General features: G+C 39.2%; 1 protein-coding gene across 3 annotated transcripts; it reads left to right on the top strand.

Annotated features, from left to right (window-relative positions):
- The first annotated feature begins 1,620 nt into the window (after positions 1-1,620).
- LOC129769410 (N-alpha-acetyltransferase 35, NatC auxiliary subunit) lies at positions 1,621-22,676 on the top strand. Of its 3 annotated transcripts, none has more exons than XM_055771678.1 (9): positions 1,621-1,742; positions 1,796-2,105; positions 2,164-2,622; positions 2,678-2,719; positions 2,787-2,904; positions 21,080-21,261; positions 21,319-21,513; positions 21,572-22,354; positions 22,423-22,676. In XM_055771678.1, the coding sequence occupies exons 1-9, from the start codon at positions 1,708-1,710 to the stop codon at positions 22,564-22,566; spliced, it is 2,268 nt and encodes a 755-aa protein (XP_055627653.1). In that variant the 5' UTR covers positions 1,621-1,707; the 3' UTR covers positions 22,567-22,676. The 3 variants fall into 3 exon arrangements, with proteins under 3 accessions (XP_055627653.1, XP_055627652.1, XP_055627654.1); XM_055771677.1 differs by having other exon boundaries at positions 2,678-2,725; XM_055771679.1 differs by lacking the exon at positions 2,678-2,719.
- Positions 22,677-23,129: the final 453 nt, after the last annotated feature.

The raw sequence follows: 23,129 nt of genomic DNA, 5'->3' as shown, positions 1-23,129 counted from the left end.
AGCCGCCAGGGTGGCCAGCGATTCACGGCAACATCCCGGCCCCCGTAACACAGCGTGTCCGGCGTTGTTTTACCTAGACACTTCACGTTTCAGATCACCAGCTTAGAAACAGGTTTTCTCAGAAGCTTGTCCCATTCGACAATATTTAACCTTCGTGTGACAACTGATAATGGTAAAATACTCTATCAACAACAAGCTATTTTGATTTAGCAATGGCTGTACGGGATCATGGCCCTTCTCTCCCGATTCGCATATAAAGGTTACCACAGCGCAGTAGGTGTCTTCGTTCGCTTTGATCAGCATGTTCGGCTGAACTGAATGTAGTAATGGGGAAAATAGTTGGCTAGTGTAACGACATGGAATGTGATTGTGATGATCCGAGTTGCTTCCAGAGCGACTACCTAATTCATCGTGCACAATATGTGTAGTCAACAGTTTTTCAGAGCCAAACTGTGATATGATATAATGAAGCAAGACTTGACGTTTGGTTTTCCACTCTAAAATTTGTATACAGATTTAAGTCTTTTGTTCTCATAACCATCTTTTTCTTCGGATGGATGAGTGCGTCCTTATAACTGTGGTACCAAGTGCAGATTTCGTATCCGCTCTCCTGATGAACTAGCTTCACCTCAGCTGTTACCTCTTCTGTATCTCCAACACTGTCGGAATAATGTTGGCGAATCTGATGATCATTCAAGAGTTGAAACTGACGCTGCAAGCGATCGGTAACGTCGGTCGAGATATTTTCTGTTCTAGTAGCTTCCGCAAAAGTTAGTTCAGCAACTGGTCTGATTCCAGCTTCTTCCTGTCTGTAAGAATGTTCAATCTTTTGAAGCTGATTGTCTGTATTAACTTCAAGGATGTGGCAGTTTACACCTACGGATATCGATTTACTATACCCACCGTAGATACACCATCCTCGGCGGAATTTCGTGGCTACTGGCTGTCCGTGTCGTCCCTCTCTGCATTCCAATGGCAGTGACAGATTCAGTTAGCTCATCTCGGTGCGAATGATTTTCAGCTGTTGTTACGGGCTTGACCATATTTTTTACCTCAGCGTGCAGCACACTCAACTATTCGGCGAAATGATATCATTGAATCATAGATATTTGTCCTGACCTGAGAAGGTTATAAAAAACTCCTCGATCTATATATTTTTATTCTATCGCGGTTATTTTCAATGATGGAAAACTAATAGTGTGCATCCATTAACTCGATTTGTTTACATTTGTTACTTAGGACCTTTTCAAAAGTTACGCGAGAAATCATGCATACAATTACAAAATGGGGATTTTTATTGTTTTTTTTTTCAAATGGATACTCCGCAGAATTACATCACATTCAAGTTGATCAAGTTTGCAAATTAGAGAATTAGATGCATTTTTTAAAAATAACATTCATTTAATGTGTCCACATGGATATTTTTTATACTTTTCCCTTTCTATAATGAACAAACGTGAACAGAGCCTTTCAAACGAAACTAATACACTTCTACGCTAAGTGATTAAAATTTTATTTGATTGATTTTCAAAACGTTTGTCGTATGTTGTTAGTGAATGTCGGCCTATCTGCGTAACGAGTGTCAATCTGTTTTTCTCACCTTTTAAAATATGAACCTTGACGAAACGTCAATAATTTCACTTCAGTCGACTATTTACATTCGACTTTTGAAGATTATTGTGAATTCAATACTAATTGTACAATAAAATGGATTCAGAAATCGAAGGGTTGCAGGATTTAAGGTATTCAATAAGATCAAAAGCAAATGCATTCTATCTAAATACAATTCTTGCAGTATTAATGGTGCTGGGAAGGATGTCGGCCAGTCTGACATGTCTCCCATGGATATGGTAACAGTGAGTGGTGATGAGCCGGGTAAGGATAGGGGCGAAGCTCAGATTGTACTGCCCAACCGGGAGTGGAAAGAGATAACACCGGAGTTTTTCAAATGCGTTAAAGAGCTAAACCTGGGAGAGCTGGTACACGACAATATGTTCGGTCTGTTTGACGCGATGTCTGCAATAGAGATGATGGATCCGAAAATGGATGCGGGAATGTGCTGCAATAAGGAAACGACTCCGCTCAACTTTCAGACTGCTGTTGAGGTATGCTAGTTTGGGGGAAATTGTTGTATGACTACGGTTTATTGGTTTTTTTTTGCAGAGTGGGACACTGAAACTAGCTAATTTGGAATGCCGGGAAAGCATAGGAATCATTGACGCGGTCTATGCATGTACAGTTTCTTGGTTGGAGGGACACTCCATGGCGCAGACTGTCCTGACATGTCTATATTTGCACCATCCGCATAGAATCGAGGACAAATCAATGAAGGCTTTCTCCTGTGCAGTACATAAACTGGTCAATTTAATACGAAACTTTATTTTGAGGGCCAGAGTATACGAAGAGGAAGATTTTCAGCCAAGTACTTATGGATACGATTTGTGTATGGAACTATCCGAAACCAAGGCATGCAATATGCTCAAGAGTGCTGAAGAAGACTTAGTGAAGAGAATCAAAGATGTAGAAAGCGATAAGGAGAAAGAGGAGATCAATGCGCTGGTTTGCCGTTTGAAGTTCACCCGATTGCTGCTGCAGTGCCTAGTAGCATTATATCCAACTAAGGTAGGTATATATAATTCATCTGTTGTGTTCGTTGAGATAATGAATCAAATTGTAGACAAATACTTCCTGGCATGCTTCTAATGCAACTGCAAATGCGGTAACTGTAAATGTTGGCACAAACCACGGATTTCGCCAAAAAATATTTATGATGTCTTATTTTTCAGAATGTTTCTCCGACCAAAACGGAAATGATTGACATCGTGAAAACGCTCAATGGAGCCCTTGAGTTGACTCAGATCATGGAGAAAACGATCGATTGTGGAACACAACCGGAACCTGGCTGTAAGACTCTTGAGCGATTCCATTTGAATTCGAAGGTCGATTTTTTTTGTATTTTTTTATTTGGCTCAAATTTTGCAGAAGCATTCTTTATGACCGAAGAGGACAACTTGTATCATCGGTTTTCCATTTCTTCTTCTTCTTCTTTTTGGCTTTAAGAGGGTTTAAACTTTTCAGTTCATTCGCCTCTAGGAACGGTTTTCCATTTTAACTTTAGGCTTACTTTTGAGAAGGGCCTAAACAAAAATTGCTTGGAAAATTAAAAAAAAAGGATAACTTGGAAATGGTTGGTTCGATTGATTTGGTGTCTTCCGCAATGTTCTAGATTATTACTGGGGCTATGTGGAGAAAGTATGCACTGGTAAAAATGTTTTATTTTCTTATTTTGAAAACAACATTTAAAATTATTTTCTCAAAAACGGTGTTTTTGATTTTTTATTTTTTTCATGTATTGCAGTGGACAACTAATGAAGTTTATTCCACAATGCGTCAAGATGGAAAAATTATGAATAAAAAAGTTATAATATTTTTTAAGAGGTGGAATTTTCAAAACATTGTTTTTTGCCCCGGTTTTATGAAAATACGCATGCTTTGCAATAAAAAAGGTATGCGGAAATTTTTAGATAATTGCTATCGTTCCCGAGACAGAGATTTTAAAATAAAATTAACTGAAAATCATCAACTTCCGATCGTTTTCGGATGTTTTTCGAGTTTATTCAAATAAGAAAATTATTTCTCTCAAAGTATTTTATTTCAAGTTTTTATACAATGATAGAGAGTTGTACTCTATTACAGATTTCTTATTGTTTCTGAATGCCTACAATTTTTGACGTAGGAATAAGTCTTTCATTTCTACACTGGGGTGTAAGTTCAAAGTTTCGAAAACGAAAGCGTTAAGCCGGAGAACGAGATTTTGTTCTATGCTTGCTACTTTATGATCCAAAAACTTGTTTCAATAGCCCTAAAATTGCTTTCAAAATATACTATTGAAATCACACCAATCGGTATATAAGCAAGTGCCGATCGGAAATCCACTCAGTTGTGATTGCGCAACGATTGAGGTACGATCGCTGGAATGAATGGATGTTTCCCTAACACAGATTTCAAAACTATGGAGCCTGGAGAAATCGGCATTGCAGAATAGATGCAAGCTGCGAGTATTTTGGCACTCGTTTGCGTTTATGCAAATCGGAATGTTTCCCTAACACAGACTTCAAAACTGTGGAGCCTAGATAAATCGGCATTGCAAAATAGGTGCAAGCAGCGGGTACTTTTGTGCTCGCTTTCATTTTTGCAAACCGGAAGGTGTTTACCCAATACAGAATCCGGAACCAAGAAGTTGGGAAAATCGACATTGCAGATACATGCAAGTCGGCAGTACTTTTATACCCCCATGCATTTTTACACTCCGGAATTCATTTTGCTAACACGGCCTACAAAGGCGGGTATAAATCCAACGCTTTGGCTCGGTTATTCAAGACTGCATTGGAGGATATCCCTTCATGTCGCCAGCTCACTGAATTTCTACGCATACCGTTCGATGATTAGGCAAAATATTGATTATTATTTGCTGCGATAACTACTACCATAATGCATTAATTGACCTAAATTGGGACAGCTCTGCGCAGCGGCGATATCGAACCCAACGAGTAACATACGAGTTGCGATTATTGCTAATTGAAGAAACACAAATGATTGCTAAGTCCTACGTCAACCTTGCGGTTATATCATAGGTATAACCCATCCATAGTTTTTTACAATCATTACAATTTGAAAATCCAACTTTTATTTATCTACGGAAATTGGGATAAATTTTTTTTTTGTGTTCTCGAATAGTAATTACTTTCGAATATTGTTCATCAAGCTGTCGCTGGGTACTTTCATACTCTGTTGTAGTTGCATAGCAAGATAAAATTTGAGTCAGTTGCTCCTCCTTTCGCCCAATCGAATAGTTCCTTTGCAATTTTGACGTTCTTTAGCTAGAGTAGCATTTGTACTCATGCGTTTTATTGTTCCTCTTTATGTATCGCAGGGTCCTCCACCTTACGATGTTGCAAAAAGTGCCATTCAGCATAGTTATAAAATTATCCTTAAATTGACAAAGGCCGGAAACGTTCTTTCTATTTTTATATTGTAACTATAATAGAAAATTATTTTTAGACACAACTCTCGTTTAGGATTCTTAAATTACTTGCAAATAACATGTTACTCCGTTTTTCCGGAATACATGTTTGATACAGAAAATATAATAAAATAATGACAGCTTAAATCGGACGATGCCTTCCTCGAGTTTTGTGCTTACCAGCACATTTGGTGACCCATTTTCATTTATGTAGATATAAGATGTAGGAGTGCGTTTCATCACTTGAAATTCCATTTCCACTTTCTAACAAAGATCAATTTCGTTCGCGCTTACAACGCTTATTACGATGTAAATATGAACATATGGAAATTCAATTTTTCCGTCACAATTTTCCGATAATGTACAATGTATGTTATGTTTGGTTGAAATATGTGTTTCATTTGCTTGTGAACAACTTGAACTTGTCCGCTGCAACATATATAAAACAATCAAAAACACTTTTGAGAAAATGGAGTTTTACGTGTTATTTTCGAAATACAAATACCCACAACGAAAAAACAGAAAGTGGGTTATATCTATGGTAAAGGGTGTGTCACATCAAATTGCATCACGGAAAAAACGCTGTAGAAATTCGCCCAGTAGACCGATCCTTTTGAAAATTTTAGACAGTAAAATAAAAACTATTAAACAACTTTTGGCATTTTCTTTTTATTCATACTTCGAGCCCAAGCCCGAATGCTCGCACCTTCCTCTTTACCCCGTCCATAAGGTTCTGTACAACGTCAGGTTGTAGTTTTTTTTGAACAGAAATCCATTTTCCCTTGAAGTCCGCCTCCGATTTGACAACTTTTGGGTTCTTCCGGAGGGCCTGCTTCATAATCGCCCAATATTTCTCTATTGGACGAAGCTCCGGCGCGTTGGGCGGGTTCATTTCCTTTGGCACGAAGGTGACCCCGTCGGCTTCGTACCACTCCAACACGTCCTTTGAATAGTGGCACGAAGCGAGATCCGGCCAGAAGATGGTCGGGCCCTCGTGCTGCTTCAATAGTGGTAGTAAGCGCTTCTGTAGGCACTCCTTAAGGTAAACCTGCCCGTTTACCGTGCCGGTCATCACGAAGGGGGCGCTCCGCTTTCCGCAAGAGCAGATCGCTTGCCACACCATGTACTTTTTGGCAAACTTGGATAGTTTCTGCTTGCGAATGTCCTCCGGAACGCTGAATTTGTCCTCTGCGGAGAAGAACAACAGGCCCGGCAGCTGACGAAAGTCCGCTTTGACGTAGGTTACTTCGTCCATTACCAGGCAATGCGGCTTCGTCAGCATTTCGGTGTACAGCTTCCGGGCTCGCGTCTTCCCCACCATGTTTTGCCTTTCGTCGCGGTTAGGAGCCTTCTGAACCTTGTATGTACGCAGGCCCTTCCGCTGCTTGGTCCGCTGGACGAATGAACTTGACAAATTCAGCTTATTGGCGACATCCCGGACCGAACTTCTCGGATCACGTCTAAACTGCTTAACTACGCGCTTGTGATCTTTTTCACTGACGGAGCATCCATTTTTGCCGTTCTTCACCTTCCGGTCGATGGTTAGGTTCTCGAAGTAGTTACTCTGTACTCTGTAGTACTCTGCTGACCGTGGATTGGACGATTCCCAGCATCTTCCCGATGTCCCGATGTGACAACTCCGGATTCTCGAAATGAGTGCACAGAATTAATTCACGACGCTCTTTTTCGTTCGACGACATTTTTCCAAATTTACGAAAAATTGACAGTGAAGCATGGCCAACGTGATCTATACACTCTTATCTGATTATAAGCGAAAGCTGAAGATATAATTCCTAAAAATTAAATTTCTACAGCGTTTTTTCCGTGATGCAATTTGATGTGACACACCCTTTATAACCGCAATGGTTACGTAGGACTATCGTTGATTCAGTGATCCTTTGTTGGAAGTTGAATCTGAATCCATTCTGAATGAATGGATAAATGAATATTTGGGGGATTTCGAAAACGAGAGCATTACGTTGGAGGTACAAGGTTTTATGCATCCAATATTGTATACGAAAATATCCTACTGATGCGGAAGAATAATCTTCAGAAGCTATCCTGTTAATTGCAATTGATTGAAAAATCACAAAACCAAATGTATTACATTTGGTCACAGTGTTACATGGATAGAAAACATTCAAATAAACTCTTTCACATGAATGTATTTTTAAATTCCCAGAGGAACTGGCAGATTATTTTCCGGATCTTTCTCGATGCTGAATGGCATCCAAACGGAAAGAATTCCGCGCGTGTATGTGTGTGTGTGTGTGTAGCGGCTGCTTCGAGATCATCCCGGGGAACCGTTTGTGGCATCACTCTCCTCCTGATGGATTCACGTCTGGCCTAAGGTGCACAAACAGGCTCTTGGTGACACCGTTCATCTGCGCTTTCATGATAAACGAAGAGCTTCACCACAACAGCGACAACATGCTCCAATCGCTGTTCAATTAGAACTGAGTGGATATCCGAGCGGCGCTCGCTTATATACCGATTGGTGATTTCAATAGCCTGTTTTGAAAGCAATTTTAAGACTATTGAAACAAGTTTTTGGATCAAAAAGTAACAAGTATAGAACGCGTAGACATTTATCTTTTGAATGAAGTGTTTATCATACCATTTCGTTCAGTTGTTTAGGAGCTATTAACGCTCAAAATCTCGGTCTCCGGCGTAACGCTTTCGTTTTCGAAACTTTGATTTTACACCCCGGTATAGAAATGAAAGACGTAGTCCTACGTCAAAAATTCACCCGAATTCATAAACTTGTTCATAGCTGAATAATTATAAATATGTTGACAAACAGCAATTTTCCCTCCTGGTGGCATTTTTAGAACGAAATTCTGACGTATCCAGAGGACGTAAATTTGTTTATTTGGATTCGGTAAATGCGCTATGGGATGTAATTAAAGATTAAAAATGTAGTTCCCGTAGGCCCATTGAAACATGGCGAAGGTATACTTCCGATTATCCTGAGACCGAAATTTTTTTTGTTTCTATTTTTAGGATTAGACTAAGAGAGAGAGAGTTGCAACACCATAAAAGGGCAATGGAGGCCACTGGCCCAAATACGATCATTATGATTGATTATGAATAATATTGATTTGTTGATATTTTGAATATAAATTATCACTGTAAGGTTTTTGCAACATTGCAGAGCTAGTTTTTTTGACGTAGGACTACGTCTTTCATTTCTATACCGGGGTGTAAAACCAAAGTTTCGAGAACGAAAGCGTTACGCTGGAGACCGAGATTTTGAGCGTTAATAGCTCTTAAACAACTGAACGAAATGGTATGATAAACACTTCATTTGAAAGATAAAATGTCTACGCGTCATATACTTGTTACTTTTTCATCCAAAAACTTGTTTCAATAGTCTTAAAATTGCTTTCAAAACAGGCTATTGAAATCTAAAATCGGTATATAAGCGAGCGCCGCTCGTAAACCCACTCAGTTATGATTGAACAGCGATTGGAGCATGTTGTCGCTGTTGTTGTGAAGCTAATTTCGTTTATCATGAAAGCGCTGATGAACGGTGTCACCAAGAGCCTGTTTGTGCACCTAAGGCCAAAAGGGAATTCATCAGGAGGAGAGTGATGCCACGGTTCCGCTTGAAACATCGGAGCAGCCGCCACACACACACACACACATACACGCGCGGAATTCTCGTTGCTATCATCGTTGCTGAAAAATAATCTGCCAGTTCCCCTGGGAATTGAAAAATACATTCATGCGAAATAGTTTATTTCAATGTTTTCTATCCATATAACACTGCAACCAAATACATTTGGTTTTGTTATTTTTCAATCTATCGCAATTAACAGGAAAGCTTCTGAATATTTTTTTCCCCATCAGTGGAAATTTTCGTATCCAATATTGGATGCATAACATGAAAAACGGAAAATGTTTCACATCGCGAAAATCAAGTCATTTTCGAGCGATTATTTGCTTTCTACTCATATAATGCTTCGACCAAATACATTTCGTTATGGATTTTTTCAATCAAGTGCGATCAACGTAAGACCACGTCTTTCGGCAATTTATTAGAGGTGCAATGAATCTTTAGGAATTCCCGCTCTACGCGCACTGGCAAACAATGTTTACTCAACAATTTCTCAAACTAGAAATGGGTGTTGTGAGAAAGGATTAGCGAACGCGAAAACGACAAACGGGAGAAAGATACGTTTGGAGGTTGAAGGAAATTGGCAGAAAACTTCTTCATTCTATCATTCAAATAATGTGATTCATACCACATCGTTTTGCCAGAAAGAGATTATTAATGCTCAAAGGAGGAATCGAGTCCTCCGAGGAAATTACCCAGCGCAAATTAGAGTCGACTATCGATTGCGGCATTCGTACACAAATAATTTTATAATGCAGTTTCACCGAAGTGATTTCTTCGGATATATTCACTACATCATGTCATATATTTCATATTCTTCATAAGGAAATCCATATCCATGGCACCTATCGGTAACGAATTATTATCGAAACCACGATTTTCGCTAAATGCTCCTTTCAGTTCGGCCTGTAAAAAACTTTTCTGTACTCTAATCCATCAAATTTGGAGCCCTGAAAAGGGCCGTTGATTATATGCTAAGCTAATATAGCACGCTCTCCTCGGATACGGTGGGCCAGCTGGATGTCCTTGGGCATGATGTGACGCGTTTTGCATGGATAGCACACAAATTGGTATCTTCGAATAGGCCTCCTGCAGCGTCATAACCGCGGAACTTTGGAAGCGCAAGTCGGTTTTGAAGTCCTGAGCAATTCCACGAACCAAATGCTGCAAAGGTAGCTTGCGGATCAGCAATTCGGTCGATATCTGATAGCGACGAATTACATGCGAAGTTCCCGGTCGATAGCGATGTGGCTTCTCCACCTATCCTGCTATTGGTGCGCTTATCCGAGCTGACTTCGTGTGCCTTACCACCGAATGACTAACGAGCTCGAGTCCTCACGGTGCGAGAGTAGAGTAAGAAATGAACGAAAGCAAAGGAAGCGTCATTTTATAAACCATAAAAGTATAGAATCTAAATCCCACCCTTATTATATTCGTGAGTATACAGTAAGCTTATACAATAAAGAGGGTGGGGTTTACATTCGATTCTTTTATGTTTTATAAAATGACACTTCCCTTGCTTTCGTTCATTTCTTACTCTACTCTCGCACCGTGAGGACTCGTTTCATCGGGACTAAGCAGACAGCTCGTTAGTCTTTCGGTGGTAAGGCACCACGAAAGCAGCTCGGATAAGCGCATCAGCCGCAGGAAGCGTGAAGAAGCCACGTCGCTATCGACTGGGAACTTCGCATGAAATTCATCGCTATCGGAAGTCGACCGAATTGCTGATCCGCAAGCTACCTTTGCAGTTTTTGGATCGTGGAATTGCTCAGGACTTCAAAACCGACTTGCGCTTCCAAAGTTCCGCGGTTATGACGCTGCAGGAGGCTTATTCGAAGATACAAATTTGTGTGCTATCCATGCAAAACGCGTCACATCATGCCCAAGGACATCCAGCTGGCCCATCGTATCCGAGGAGAGCGTGCTATATTAGCTTAGCATATAATCAACAGCCCTTTTCAGGGCTCCAAATTTGATGGATTAGAGTTCAGAAAAGTTTTTTACAGGCCGAACTGAAAGGAGCATTTAGCGAAAATCGTGGTGTCGATGACAATTCGATACCGATAGGTGCCATGGATATGGATTTCATAATGAAAAATATGAAATATATGACATGATGTAGTGAATATATCCCCATATCGAAGAAATCACTTTGATGAAACTGTTTACCGTTTGTCGTTTTTAATTGTTGGGAAAGGGCATTATTTCTGCTGACTAAATTCCAAGAAAAAATCCATTCCTTCTTTAAGCGTGATTCATTCCGCTTCGGATCAACGGAACAGTATGATAATCATTTCATACAAAAGATAAAATGTCCAAGAGTTATATGATTGCTATTTATTGAGTCGAAAAATTGTTTCAATAGCTTAATGATAGCTTCGAAAACAGGTTATTGAAATCATTCGTATCCGTATGTAGCGCGCCCACTTGGAAACCCATTAATCTTATTGGAATGTGAGATGGGGAAGCTCATACTTACGTCTATGCATTATGCTGTACACTACAGATTTTTTTTCTCCGTACTGATTAAGAAGCCGATCGAACTATCGGTCGACAAGTCAGTCTGCAGTCGGCGGGGGCTCTTAATTTCGTTTTTGCAGGCCGAACCGAAAAAATTTCAGTCGAGTTAACTCTTTTTTACAGTAATGCTTTTGAATCCGGACACTTTGCATTACATTCCATATCATACCACAGCCATAACATTTTTTTCATGTTGAATTTATGCGATTAATAGTTGCTAATATAGTTACTGATAGTTTCTTGATAGTTACTAATCAATCGCATTAATTCAACATGCAGAAAATGTTGTGGCTGCGGTATGGTATTAAATGTAACGCAAAGTGTCCGGATTCAAATACATTACTGTATACTTACTTCGATGTTATTCGTTTCTCTCTCAGAGTAAGCAACGAAGGGTGGGGTTTAGATTCTATACTTTTATGGTTTATAAAATGACGCTTCCTTTGCTTTCGTTCATTTCTTACTCTACTCTCGCACCGTGACGACTCGTTTGTTTGGGATAGCAGATAGCTAGTTAGTCTTTCAGTGGTAAGGCACACGAAAGCAGCTCGGATAAGCGCACCAGCCGCAGGATAGGTGAAGAAGCCACATCGCTATCGACCGGGAACTTTGCGTGAAATTCATCGCTATCGGAAGTCGACCGAATTGCTGATCCGCAAGCTACCTTTGCAGCTTTTGGATCGTGGAATTGCTCAGGACTTCAAAACCGACTTGCGCTTCCAAAGTTCCGCGGTTATGACGCGTCACATCATGCCCAAGGACATTCAGCTAGCCCGTCGAATCCAAGGAGAGGGTGCTATATTAGCTTAGCATATAATCATCGGCCCTTTTCAGGGCTCCCAATTTGATGGATTAGAGTTTAGAAAAGTTTTTTTGCAGGCCAAACTGAAACGAGAATTTTCGTTTGGATGCCATACAGCATCAAGAAAATTCCGGAAAGATCTAATCGTTGCTGAAAAATAATCTGCCAGTTCCCTGGGAATTGAAGAATACATCCATGCGAAAGAGTTTATTTTAATGTTTTCTAATTATATGGCGAACACAGCGACCAAATACATTTGATTTCGTAATTTTTCAATCAAGTGTAATTAGCTGGAAAGCTTCTGAAGATTATTCTTTCCCATCAGTAGGATATTTCCGTATCCAATATTGGATGCATAACATGAAAAACGGAAAATGTTTCGTATCCCGAAAATTATATAATTTTCAATCGATTATTGCTCAGTCGCCGAAATTTTCATACTCAGAGAGTTCATTCTCTTCTAGTTTGCCTTCCAAATTACCATCGTAAACCACACCTTCTCTCGATTCAATCACGCACGAAAAGCATACTGAAATGATATTCTGGTGGTGAAACCGATTCATTTTTCGTGAGGCGTTGTGCACAAATTACGTAACGCGATAAGGGGGGAGGGGGTAGATGTTGCGTTACTTTCTGTTTATTAGAGATAGGAAATTGCGTTACGAAAGGGGGGGGGGGGAGAGGTGGTTCAAAATTCGGATTTTTAGCGTTACGTAATTTGTGCACGACGCCTGAGGACATCGACAAGACAACATCGTTACTGAACGAGCTGAACGGCGAGGGATCGAGGGATTCATTACCTGGCCTGACCTGACCTGAAATGCAATCAGTTTGTTTAACTGTGAGGGAGCGCAGAAAAGCCGATGCTGATACTCTCGTGACCAAGATAGTATCAGCATCGAAATACGGTTCCTCGGGAAGACATAGAAGCAGCCGCCACACACACACATACACGCGCGCAACTCTTTTCGTTTGCTGGTTATCGAGAGGAAACCTGGAAAGAAATGATCGTTGCTGAAAAATAATCTGCCAGTTCCCCTTGGAATTGAAAATTACATTCAAGCGAGTTTATTTTAATGTTTTCTATCCATATAATACTGCGACCACATACATTTGGTTTTGTGATTTGTCAATCAAGTGCAGTTAGCAGGAAAGCTTCTGAAGATTATTCTTCAGAACAAGGTTTTTTGTATCCAATATTGGATGCATAAAACCTTGAGTCTCCAACGTAACACTCTCGTTTTTGAAGTCACCCAAATATTTATTTATTCATTCATTCAGGATGGATTTAGATTCAACTTCAAACAAATGATCTCTAAATCAACGATAGTCCTACGTCACCCTTGCGGTTATACCATAGATATAACCCACTTCCTGTTTTTTGTAATTCAAACATTCACAATTGGCGGACCAAACCAGAATCAGGACGATAGTTATAACTTTTTACGTTATATATATTATAACGGTATTGTTTTGAAGACATACTTTGAATGAAAGAATATTAAAAAAGTGCTAATAAGTTTCAAACAAGGAAAAAATGAGTCTTTCATTGCGAAGCATTCACAAGATACTATTTTTAAATTCATCTCAGATTATACTTATCGTGAGGTGGATAAATTCGGGTTTGTTCTGAGATATAGAAGATAATATTATACATCAAAATTGTAGAAACGGTTCATAAAAAATGATTCTAAATATTTCTCACTATTCAAACGAGTAAGACAGAGCTAAGTACAAGAGTATGCGAGATTTCGATTATTAAAAATAATAGTCATGTTTTATCTCTAGTTCAACAACTACATTATTCCTGAGCAACCAAGTATTCCTCCTCATTTTTGAGCCAGCATTTGATTCAGCAAACTAATCATCGAGGTATAATCGCAAACTTGTCATTCTAAAATATGCGATTAATTGAATGAAATATTATCTCATATGCTGTATTACTTTTACCTACATAACGTTCAAACGTCCGAAATTATGCAACCGACACAACTTTCAAACACCCGATAATATGCAACCAACATGTCTCTTATAAACGGGAATGACTTTCACTTCACGGAGTTCATTTTTACACGCAACTGTCCGTGACAATGATGATATACACAAAAAGATTAAGTGAAGTGTAAGTGACGTGAAAGCGTGCGTGACAGTGATGTTCGTGGTCAGGCCCAGAGTGTTGGATTTTGAAGAAATCATGACTGGTAAACCAATTGTAATTTCCATTCGAAATTTGGTGTTAAAAGACTATAACGACAATCTATTTCAACAGAAAGCTGCAAAATATAGTTCCAGTCGTGGTGCTGTACAGGAAATTTGGACAAAGTATCAGAAGCTCGGATCTGTGGCTGACAGAACGCGTAGAGATGTGCGTAAAACAGACCGTCGCATTGTCCAATGATCATTAGAGAAATCAAGGAAAATCATTCGGTAACCATTCGATCTAGCAAGGATCTGCTTTCAGTATCCGACCGTTGTAGCATACAAGTTAACCTAAATTCCGATTCTCGCTGGAAACATCTTGACCCTAATTTTTCAATCCGCATTCCTACCTACATCCTAAATAAACATAACCTCTCACTTCTGTACCTAACATTTTTCCACTTTCTCCATCGGCAACTTTATTATTGTGACATCGGTGGTGTAAGTCACGATCGCCATGAGATGTACTCGAACGAACTGCATAAACTGCACGAGTCGCCATTTGATGATCTTATTGCCATCTGCTAACTGTCTTCGAATATTGCCTCGACGTTCGCCATGAGATGTACATAAACTTACACCACCGATGTTTACCGAAAACGGTCGCCATGAGATGAGTTTAATTTTAGATGAGTTGAAACAATCACGTTTGACTTCCAACAAACTTCAACGTTCTCCCGATAAATATTCGTCAATATGTATAATAACTACGGATTTCGGATAGCGAGAGTAAAGCGTTGTTACCTCGACTGTATTCTAGCTTTCCAACCATCTTACGAGCTAGCCTTTTAAAATTATGTCATTTCCTTATGTTTATTATCTCGGAAACGAATGAATCGTTGGATTTAAAGTCTCCGTAAACAAAGGAAAAGAAGAATTATGTTTATTGTTTCTGTTTTCGGTTTACACCAAGCGCCGATCGGTTGTGATTGTTGTGAATTTCTTGAAGATCGAATATCTTGAAGATCGTATAATGGGAAATGTTGGGACAGCTGGCGCGTCACAATGAGTGTCCTGCCGGGTGTTATATAAATTGTTAGTTTGGAAATCGTCAACGGAATTCCAATGAAGGTCATCACGCGGAAATTCCGATGGGTGCTATTACGTTACATGAAGAAGCGTTCGCTTACCTGTATTAACACTTCCGTCGCCCCGTCACCCAGATATGGGTGACACTTTCCTCGTTCAAATTGAATAGGATTTTTAGAAGGAATTTGATAGAATAGGCATCTAAGTGTAACCATAGGATATGCAGAAAAATAATAAATTATAACCATATCATTATAATGTTTATACTATTCTTTTAATTAATTTATAGTGCGTATGGTTTGTACTGCAGCTTTTTGCGAAACCCATAAAATATTGCTAGATCATGTAAAAATTGTCTACAAACTAAGTTTGATCTTTATTCAATAATTTATCCACAAGAAACTCAGAAAAATCGCTTTGGGCGACGAACGTGTTAATAAGAAAGTTACTGATGGAGAAAGCGGAAAAGTGTTAGGTACAGGAGTGAGTGATTATGTTTATTTAGGATGTAGGTAGGAATACGGATTTGAAATTGGAGCCGAGATGTTTTTTGCGAGGATCGGAATTTAAGTTAGCTTGTATGCTACACCGTACAATTATCCACAGGATTAGAGAACATGGATTGCATCGCGAGTTCGCTTTTAAACTACCATACATCAGTCCCAAAATGGAAAACTAGAAGTGGGTTATATCTGTGATATAACCGCTAGGTGTACGTAGGACTAACGTTAGCTTAGCAATTCATAAGTAACAAGCATATACATCTTAGATATTTCATCTTTCGAATAACGTGGTTACAATACCACTTCGTTTAGTTGGAAAAGAATAATTAAAGCTCAAAGAAGGAATCGATTCCTCCTCGGAAATACCGAGCCCAAATAGGACCTACTCCCCAAACCCCGACAATTCGAACCATCGTTGATCCGGAGCAGGATTATTACCGCTTGAGAAAGAATGGAAAGGAAGGAAATATTTCGTATTCTTCACTCTCTAATATATAGTCAATGGTAGGTATCAAATACATAGTTAATGGCACCCATCGGTATCGGTTTGTTATCGATACCTCGCTAAATCCTCCTTTCAGTTCGGCTGCAGAAACGAAATGGAATTGGGATCTGAAGCATAATTATTAACGCTTAAAGAAGGAATGAATTCCTTTTTGAATTACTCAGCAAAAATAAGCCCTTTCCCAACAATTAGAAACGATCGATTGCAGCATTCGGATACAAATTATTGTATAACATTACTTTCATCAATATGATTTCTTCCTTTTTTCTATATCCAATATTTAGTAATCTTCACTGTCAAATCCAAAGTCAATGGCACCCATCGGTATCCAATTATCATCGATACCTCGATATTCTCCAAAAATTCCTTTCAGTCCGGCTGCAGAAACGAAATGGAATTCGGAGAGAATAGCATAATGCATAGGCGCCTGAGCGTGACCTTCCGCGTAACTTATATACGGATTTATGTGATTCAATAGTCTGTTTTCAAAGAAATTTTAAAGCTGTTAGAACAAGTTTTCGGGTCAATAATTACCAATCATATAATTCTTGGACATTTTATCTTTCGAATGAAATGATTATCATACCACTCCGTTCAGCCGAAAAAAAGTTTTTAACGTTCAGACCTTGCACTCCGAGCGTCACTCTTTCGTTTTCGAAACTCTGAATTTACACCCCGGCACAGAAATGAAAGATGTAGTCAAAAGCACGGCAAAAAATATCGGAATAAGCCGGTATCTTTCTGAAAAGTTGTTTTGTGGACAGACGAATCGGAGTTTGAGATCTTCAATCAAAAACGACGATTGAGTGAGTTTGGAGGAAATCAGGCGCTACAAGATCGTCATCTACAGCCTACGATAAAGCACGGTGGTGTAAAAATCATGGTCTGGGGCTGCTTTGCCTGGGCCGGAGTAGGAATCTTGGTTGAACTCAACGGTATAATTACAGCTGAAGCCTACATTGACACCACCAATGAAAACCTTCGTGAATCCGTGGCAAAAATCGGCGTAGGCAAAGATTTTATTATCCTACACATTCTGCTGAAAAACTGAGGCTTTTTTCGAGTCAAGCGAATGAAAGTTCTGGAATGGTTTGCTCAAAATCCACTTTATAATGGACAATAAAGTGGACGAAACTGGCATAACGAACAGATACATGTACTTCACAGCATTATCGAGAGTCTGGAAGGAGATTAACGCACAACATCTGAACATTTTAACATTGTTGTTTCAATCTCTGAGTATATTAAAGTATATATTAACTGTTATAATACAAAAACATACCCTCATCTCACAAACATTGTTCATTTAAGTTTTCCCAATAGCCTAAAACATTGCCGAAGATTGCCGAGTCAATTTGACCCTAAGACGAGACATGACAACTGGCTTCTTACTCTTCTTTTTTGTTTTTTCTTTGATCAAGCGCGAACAACGGGGATGCCGGACCACGAAAGTCCCTAAGTTTCCAAATGAGATAGATACGATTTCTGAAGATTATTTTTCTACGCCCCTAACATGTTTTTCATATCATACTACATGGGCTGAAAAGTCCCGGGATTTTTAAACAAATGGCACCACTAAAAATGAACAAGCTTCATTTTGTGAGGTTCATTTGTCACTAACAGTGCCACAAATTATCAAGATTCATTCACGAATGAAGAACTTAGTTTTTTCCCAGTGTCGGATGAATTCTCTTCTGTTGAAACTCAACACCATATCTGTCCAAATGAGTATAACACAAGAGTAGAGACGCGTGAACTTCGTCTAGTATATTGAACGAAAACAGCATGAATGATGATGATGAATTTCGAAAAGCCTATATTCAGGCACTTTCATTACTGTCAATAATTTCAGGTGATTATCACGAACGTAAAGTTGATCTTCATCGCTTGCAGTGAATTTTTATTGAAAACGTGTTTGATTTCCATATTTAGGACAAAAGAAAAGAACCAGGAATCCAGAAAAGGCAACATCAGTTTTCGTAGAACGTTGACGTTTAGCGTTGAACGACGTTGAGCGTTCTGTTTCCGTTTTCGTTCCCGTTTCCGCTCTTTTACTACCGCCATTTCGCTCTAACACGATCTTAGTTTCTAACACTTTCTTTGTCCAACTTCCCTTCACTAACTCCATTTTCGGTTTTTCAGGGCCTTTCACAATGAACCGGAAGCCAGAATTTTTTTTTCAAAATGGCATTGGAATACGATATTCGACATCTGCTGTTGAAGCCCTTTCATATATTTTTTATATTAATGCTGGTCATTTAGAGCCAGTATCATTAAGCCGGAAATCAAAACAAGATTATGGTCGTGTTACGCTCTGCTGTTATTTTCACCTATAACGTTATGCCATTTCCAGTCAATGGGGAATAGATTCATATAACATAATCAGATTTATACTGTACATTCCATTGCCGAAGTCGCCAAAAACAATAATTTTGTGTGATGGATGGTCATCCTTCACCATTAATCGATTTTACTCTCAATTTGTTGACGTTGAATTTTATGCTTTGATTTTCACTAACACGCAATGATCTTCAATTTCGACGTTTCGAATATCATTACGAAAATGAAAAAGCAAATGAAAAATTAACTTCATGGTAAGCTGATGTTGATGTTCATTACACTGGTGTTCATTGATAGTGTTGTTTTATCGACTCTCGCTTGAGCAGCAGGTTGTCAATACAAGATGGGTTGAAATTCACTGTATTTGAATGTCGTGAACATGAATATTTTCGGCACTGGTCACTAACTTATGTGTGAAGTTTCATAACATTCCATTTATTTGTTCACAAACTACAGTTGTGTCACTACCTGTATAGAAAATGGAAAAAGAGGAATATCGTATTTTGCTCAAACAATATTTTTTATGGGAAAAGCTTCTGGATAATCAATGCACTGGTTGATGAAATGGTATTTCACTTTTGCTTCTTCGAGAACAACAGTTTATCTATGGTTTAGTGAATTTAAAATGGGCCGTACAAGCACCGCAGATGCACCCCGCTTCGGAAGACCAAAAGAGGCTACGAATTCAGAAATCGTAAAACAAGTGCATCGACTCATTTTGAACGATCGTGAAGTGAAGTTACGCGAGTTAGCTGAGGCCGCCAGCATTTCAAAAGTGGGATTCATTTTGCATGACATTATGGACATGAAAAGGCTATCCGCGCGATGGGTGCCGCGTTTGGTGACCGTCGACCAAAAACAGCGGCACGTTGATGGTTCAACAGCCGGTTCGGCGTTGTTGATGCGTAATCCAGTGGACTTCTTTCGAAGTTTCGTGACAATGGATTAAACGTGGATCCATTACCACACTCCTGAGTCCAATAAGCAGTCTACAGAGTGACACTGAGGTATATTTCGAAGACTTAGACTGGGATTGGGCGATCTTAGATCGATTTTCGGAACATCGATCTTTTTCATTTCGATTTCCGATTTTTTGGATCGATTCATACCCGAAAAAATCGTGAAGATCGATTTTTTTCCTTCATTTTTTAGATCTCAGAGTTTTTTTTCTCCAGTGTACATCGATTTCAATCTTACCATCTGACAAATTTTATAAACATAATATCATTTCGAGGATGTCAAATTAATGATAGCGAATAGGATTGGGCTATCTTCGATCGATATTTAGAAGATCGATCTTTTCCTCTTCTATTTACAATTTTATGGATTCTTTCTACTCCATACATCTTTTTTTTTCGACCTTTACGATCTTTCTGATCGTAGAAAAAAAATGTAAATTTGTTTTTCAGTGAACATTGATTTTAATCTCACCAAGAACCACTTGACAAATTTCATAAACATAGTGATCCTAAACTTAGGAGAACCAATTTTGTAAGTTTGGTCATCACCATACGAGTGGTAACAAGTTATATTTATACCATCACATTCACTGGGCTGACAGTGCAAATTGTGACGAGATGGGATACTGACATTAGGACCAGGTTCGACTAAATACCAGACGTATGGCACGATTGTATTTTATGAAATTATTATCAGCGGAGTTCTGAATGAATATCAAATGTGGAATTTGTAATAATAATTCTCAATTAATTTATTTAATCACCTAATTCCATGACAGTTCAGGATGAATGGCCTGACAATACATTTTTTCTGGGCTTTCAAGTTTTTTTTGTGACATTCATTCTGCGAATCAAACTGAAATGCCTTTGATGTTTGAATAGAAATTTGAAATATTTATTCCATGTTTAAAGAATAGAACACTTACATAGAACGAGTAGTTAATTGGAAAAGGCATTCGATTTTGCAAAGATCGATTCACCAAAGTTCGATTCTTTGGTACCGATTAATCAGTGAATCGATCCTGCACCGTTTAGAAAATCGATCCATCAAGATCGATCTTTTTCTGAAGATGGCCAAATCCGAACTCAGATCTTTTTATCTAGAGAAAGGGAATCGAAATGTTGGAAAGTATATTGCCCTCGAAGGAAACTATGTTGAGGAATAAATACAGCAGAAACTGTGTTGAGGAATAAATATGTTTCTGTCATGTTCATCATGAAAACCAGTTTGATGGTATTTACCATGAGTACATTATGTAGAAGTGTATTTTCAAATAATATTGGTTACCATTTAGAATTGACAAATCTGTAGTCTGGTCCGAAAACTAGTCCGGAATCGACCCCACTATTTTTGAAATTTCAAAGCATTCTTTGCTTAGAGTCTTCTCGAAAGTAAGGCTAGAATCGAAATGGGAAACAGATGATGCAAATTGTCCTTTTTGGTCATAAAGAATGAGTCTGTAAAATTTGCGCCAAGCCAAAAAATACAAAAAAAAAAAAATGAAAACAATCGTCATTCGCAGTCTCGTAATCAATAAAAATTTGTGAACATTATCATTTTTTAATCTGATTCTTTGCAGCTGACACACCGAATCCGATTGGATTTTCAATGATGGTTAATCAACGGCTACTACCTCCTACTTTCCCCCGGTATACCAAAATCAAGGCTAGATCAACATGTATCCTTTATTTAGCAGAACTGATTCAGCGACTGAAACACGCGTGCAAAATTGTGCACTGTACCAATTACCACAGCGCGTTGGTACGTATGGTTCCGTAGCGAAGAAATAAGATACATGTTCGATCCACCCAATTTCAGAATTTTTTCATGGACTTCAGCAAAAAGTTTGGACCATGTCTGCTTTCCAGAAGCATCCTCCAGACGCTTTATCTTCCTTCGCACGATAAGGTATTTGGCACTAAAAAATTAACCGAAGTGTTGAAAGAGTCCGCAAAGGCTTTCATCGCTCCGCCAATTCTGATGCCGGACAACCCACTTTCTACGAATGCTGCCGTGAGTATTAGCATACGCACCTGGTGAATTGATAATATCGTATTTCTTCTATTTTAAGGCACTCAACTGCGTGGATTCATTTTTCGCATACAACGAGCACACGTTCAGTGTTCTGTTCGAAATTTGTGGTTACAACAGGGCCCGTCAGCGTGATAAGCTGGGAATCATGCTGTCCAATTTCTTGAATCTACAGGATGAAGCGGAACGGATTGATGCCTACTTACACACACTTTTCATGAAAAATGAGAACCCTCGCCATCATTTGGCCTGTTTCGGAACATGGGTCTTGTACCACTGCTTACGTGCAATGTCGTTCTTCTTGCTGTCCGGTCTCGAACTGGAGCTCTACTCGGTTCACGAGTACATGTACATATTCTGGTACCTGTATCAGTTCCTCTTTGGTTGGATCGTATCCGCATTGACCCGCGCGGACACATTCATCGTGGAACAAGATTTCGTAAACGATCCGAAGGGTGCTAAAGGAAGTCAGAAGAAGCCGAAGGTGAAGAAACGCAAAGGAAAAACGGATGCGAAAGAAATAATATTCAACCAAGCGATGCAAAACATGTGCGGGGGCTACTACAAAGCTCTTGGTGGGTTCATCGCCGAGGAGCGTATTCCGGAGCCACTGCCAATGTTCGACAACGAGAAGGTTCGCTTCGAGCATCGTTTTGCTCCGTTCGCCACTCTTGTTACACCCCCACCGATGGCGTATTCGGACTTCAAGTTGATGAAAACGTATCTCCTCAAGTCGCCTCCGGAAGAGCTCTACGCATCGGCTGCCAAACACTTCCATGAAGCTCGCGTTCTGCTGGAATCATATCCGAACCCAGATGAAGAAGTGAGTGATTTTTGTTATCTTATATTTCAAGTAATGGTTTCAAATTATTTCTTCTCCCTGTAAACTAGTGGCACGAAATTATCAAAGTAGCCAAGATGAATTTCGTGATGATGAATCTGCTTGCCAGTGGATTAAATTGGCAAGCGAAGGCTGCGCCGGAGTTCGACTTTTCTTGCCATCGATACTTCCCCATCATTAAGCAAAGAAAATAGGTCTAGATAAACGTTATACTGTAACTGTTTGTGTGTGTATGTGTTCATCATAGTCATTGTGGATCCGTTCGGGTGTATATTTAGAAAATTATATCAAATCATGAAATGAAGTTGTTTTCGCATGTGTTTATCCGAACATTCCAGTGGTTAGTATTACTCACAGTGTAAAAAAAAAATCATAGGAGGGTTGTGTCCGAGACATGACCGCATAGTTGACGTAGGATTCCGTTAGATTATCCGTTGCATGCTGATTTTGGCTATGTTTGAAAGATTGCATCGTTAAACTCTCTGATAATGATTTGGCCGTGGCCGTTTTGTTTGGTTGTTGGGTATTGTTTGTTCACTCCACTTTGAGCGTCGGATCATCAAAATTGAATCTTTTTCCCATTTGTTTTGATCAACTCCACGGAAAACCTGCGACAAATATCCTTTGAAATGATCTGCCTTTCGCTCTTCATTGTTCTGATAGTTTCTTCTACTGCCATGCCAACCTAAAAATTCTTTGCCGCTTTTAAAAAGATCATCATATTTAATAGCATTGGACATTGAAACAACGTAAGATT

This window comes from Toxorhynchites rutilus, chromosome 2 (genome assembly GCF_029784135.1).
Source record: "Toxorhynchites rutilus septentrionalis strain SRP chromosome 2, ASM2978413v1, whole genome shotgun sequence".
In the NCBI taxonomy this organism is placed as follows: Eukaryota; Metazoa; Arthropoda; class Insecta; order Diptera; family Culicidae; genus Toxorhynchites; species Toxorhynchites rutilus.
The sequence above is the reverse complement of the archived record's forward strand: the minus strand, read 5'-3'. Positions and strand labels throughout refer to the sequence as shown.

What these genes read in the sequence shown, in the direction of transcription:
- LOC129769410 (XM_055771677.1), top strand. Translation starts at nt 1,708, where the DNA reads ATGGATTCAGAAATCGAAGGGTTGCAGGATTTAAG. An exon ending in ACTTTCAGACTGCTGTTGAG is followed by an intron (nt 2,106 to 2,163) that starts GTATGCTAGTTT and finishes TTTTTTTTGCAG; the next exon opens with AGTGGGACACTGAAACTAGC. An exon ending in AACACAACCGGAACCTGGCT is followed by an intron (nt 2,905 to 21,079) that starts GTAAGACTCTTG and finishes GATTCTTTGCAG; the next exon opens with CTGACACACCGAATCCGATT.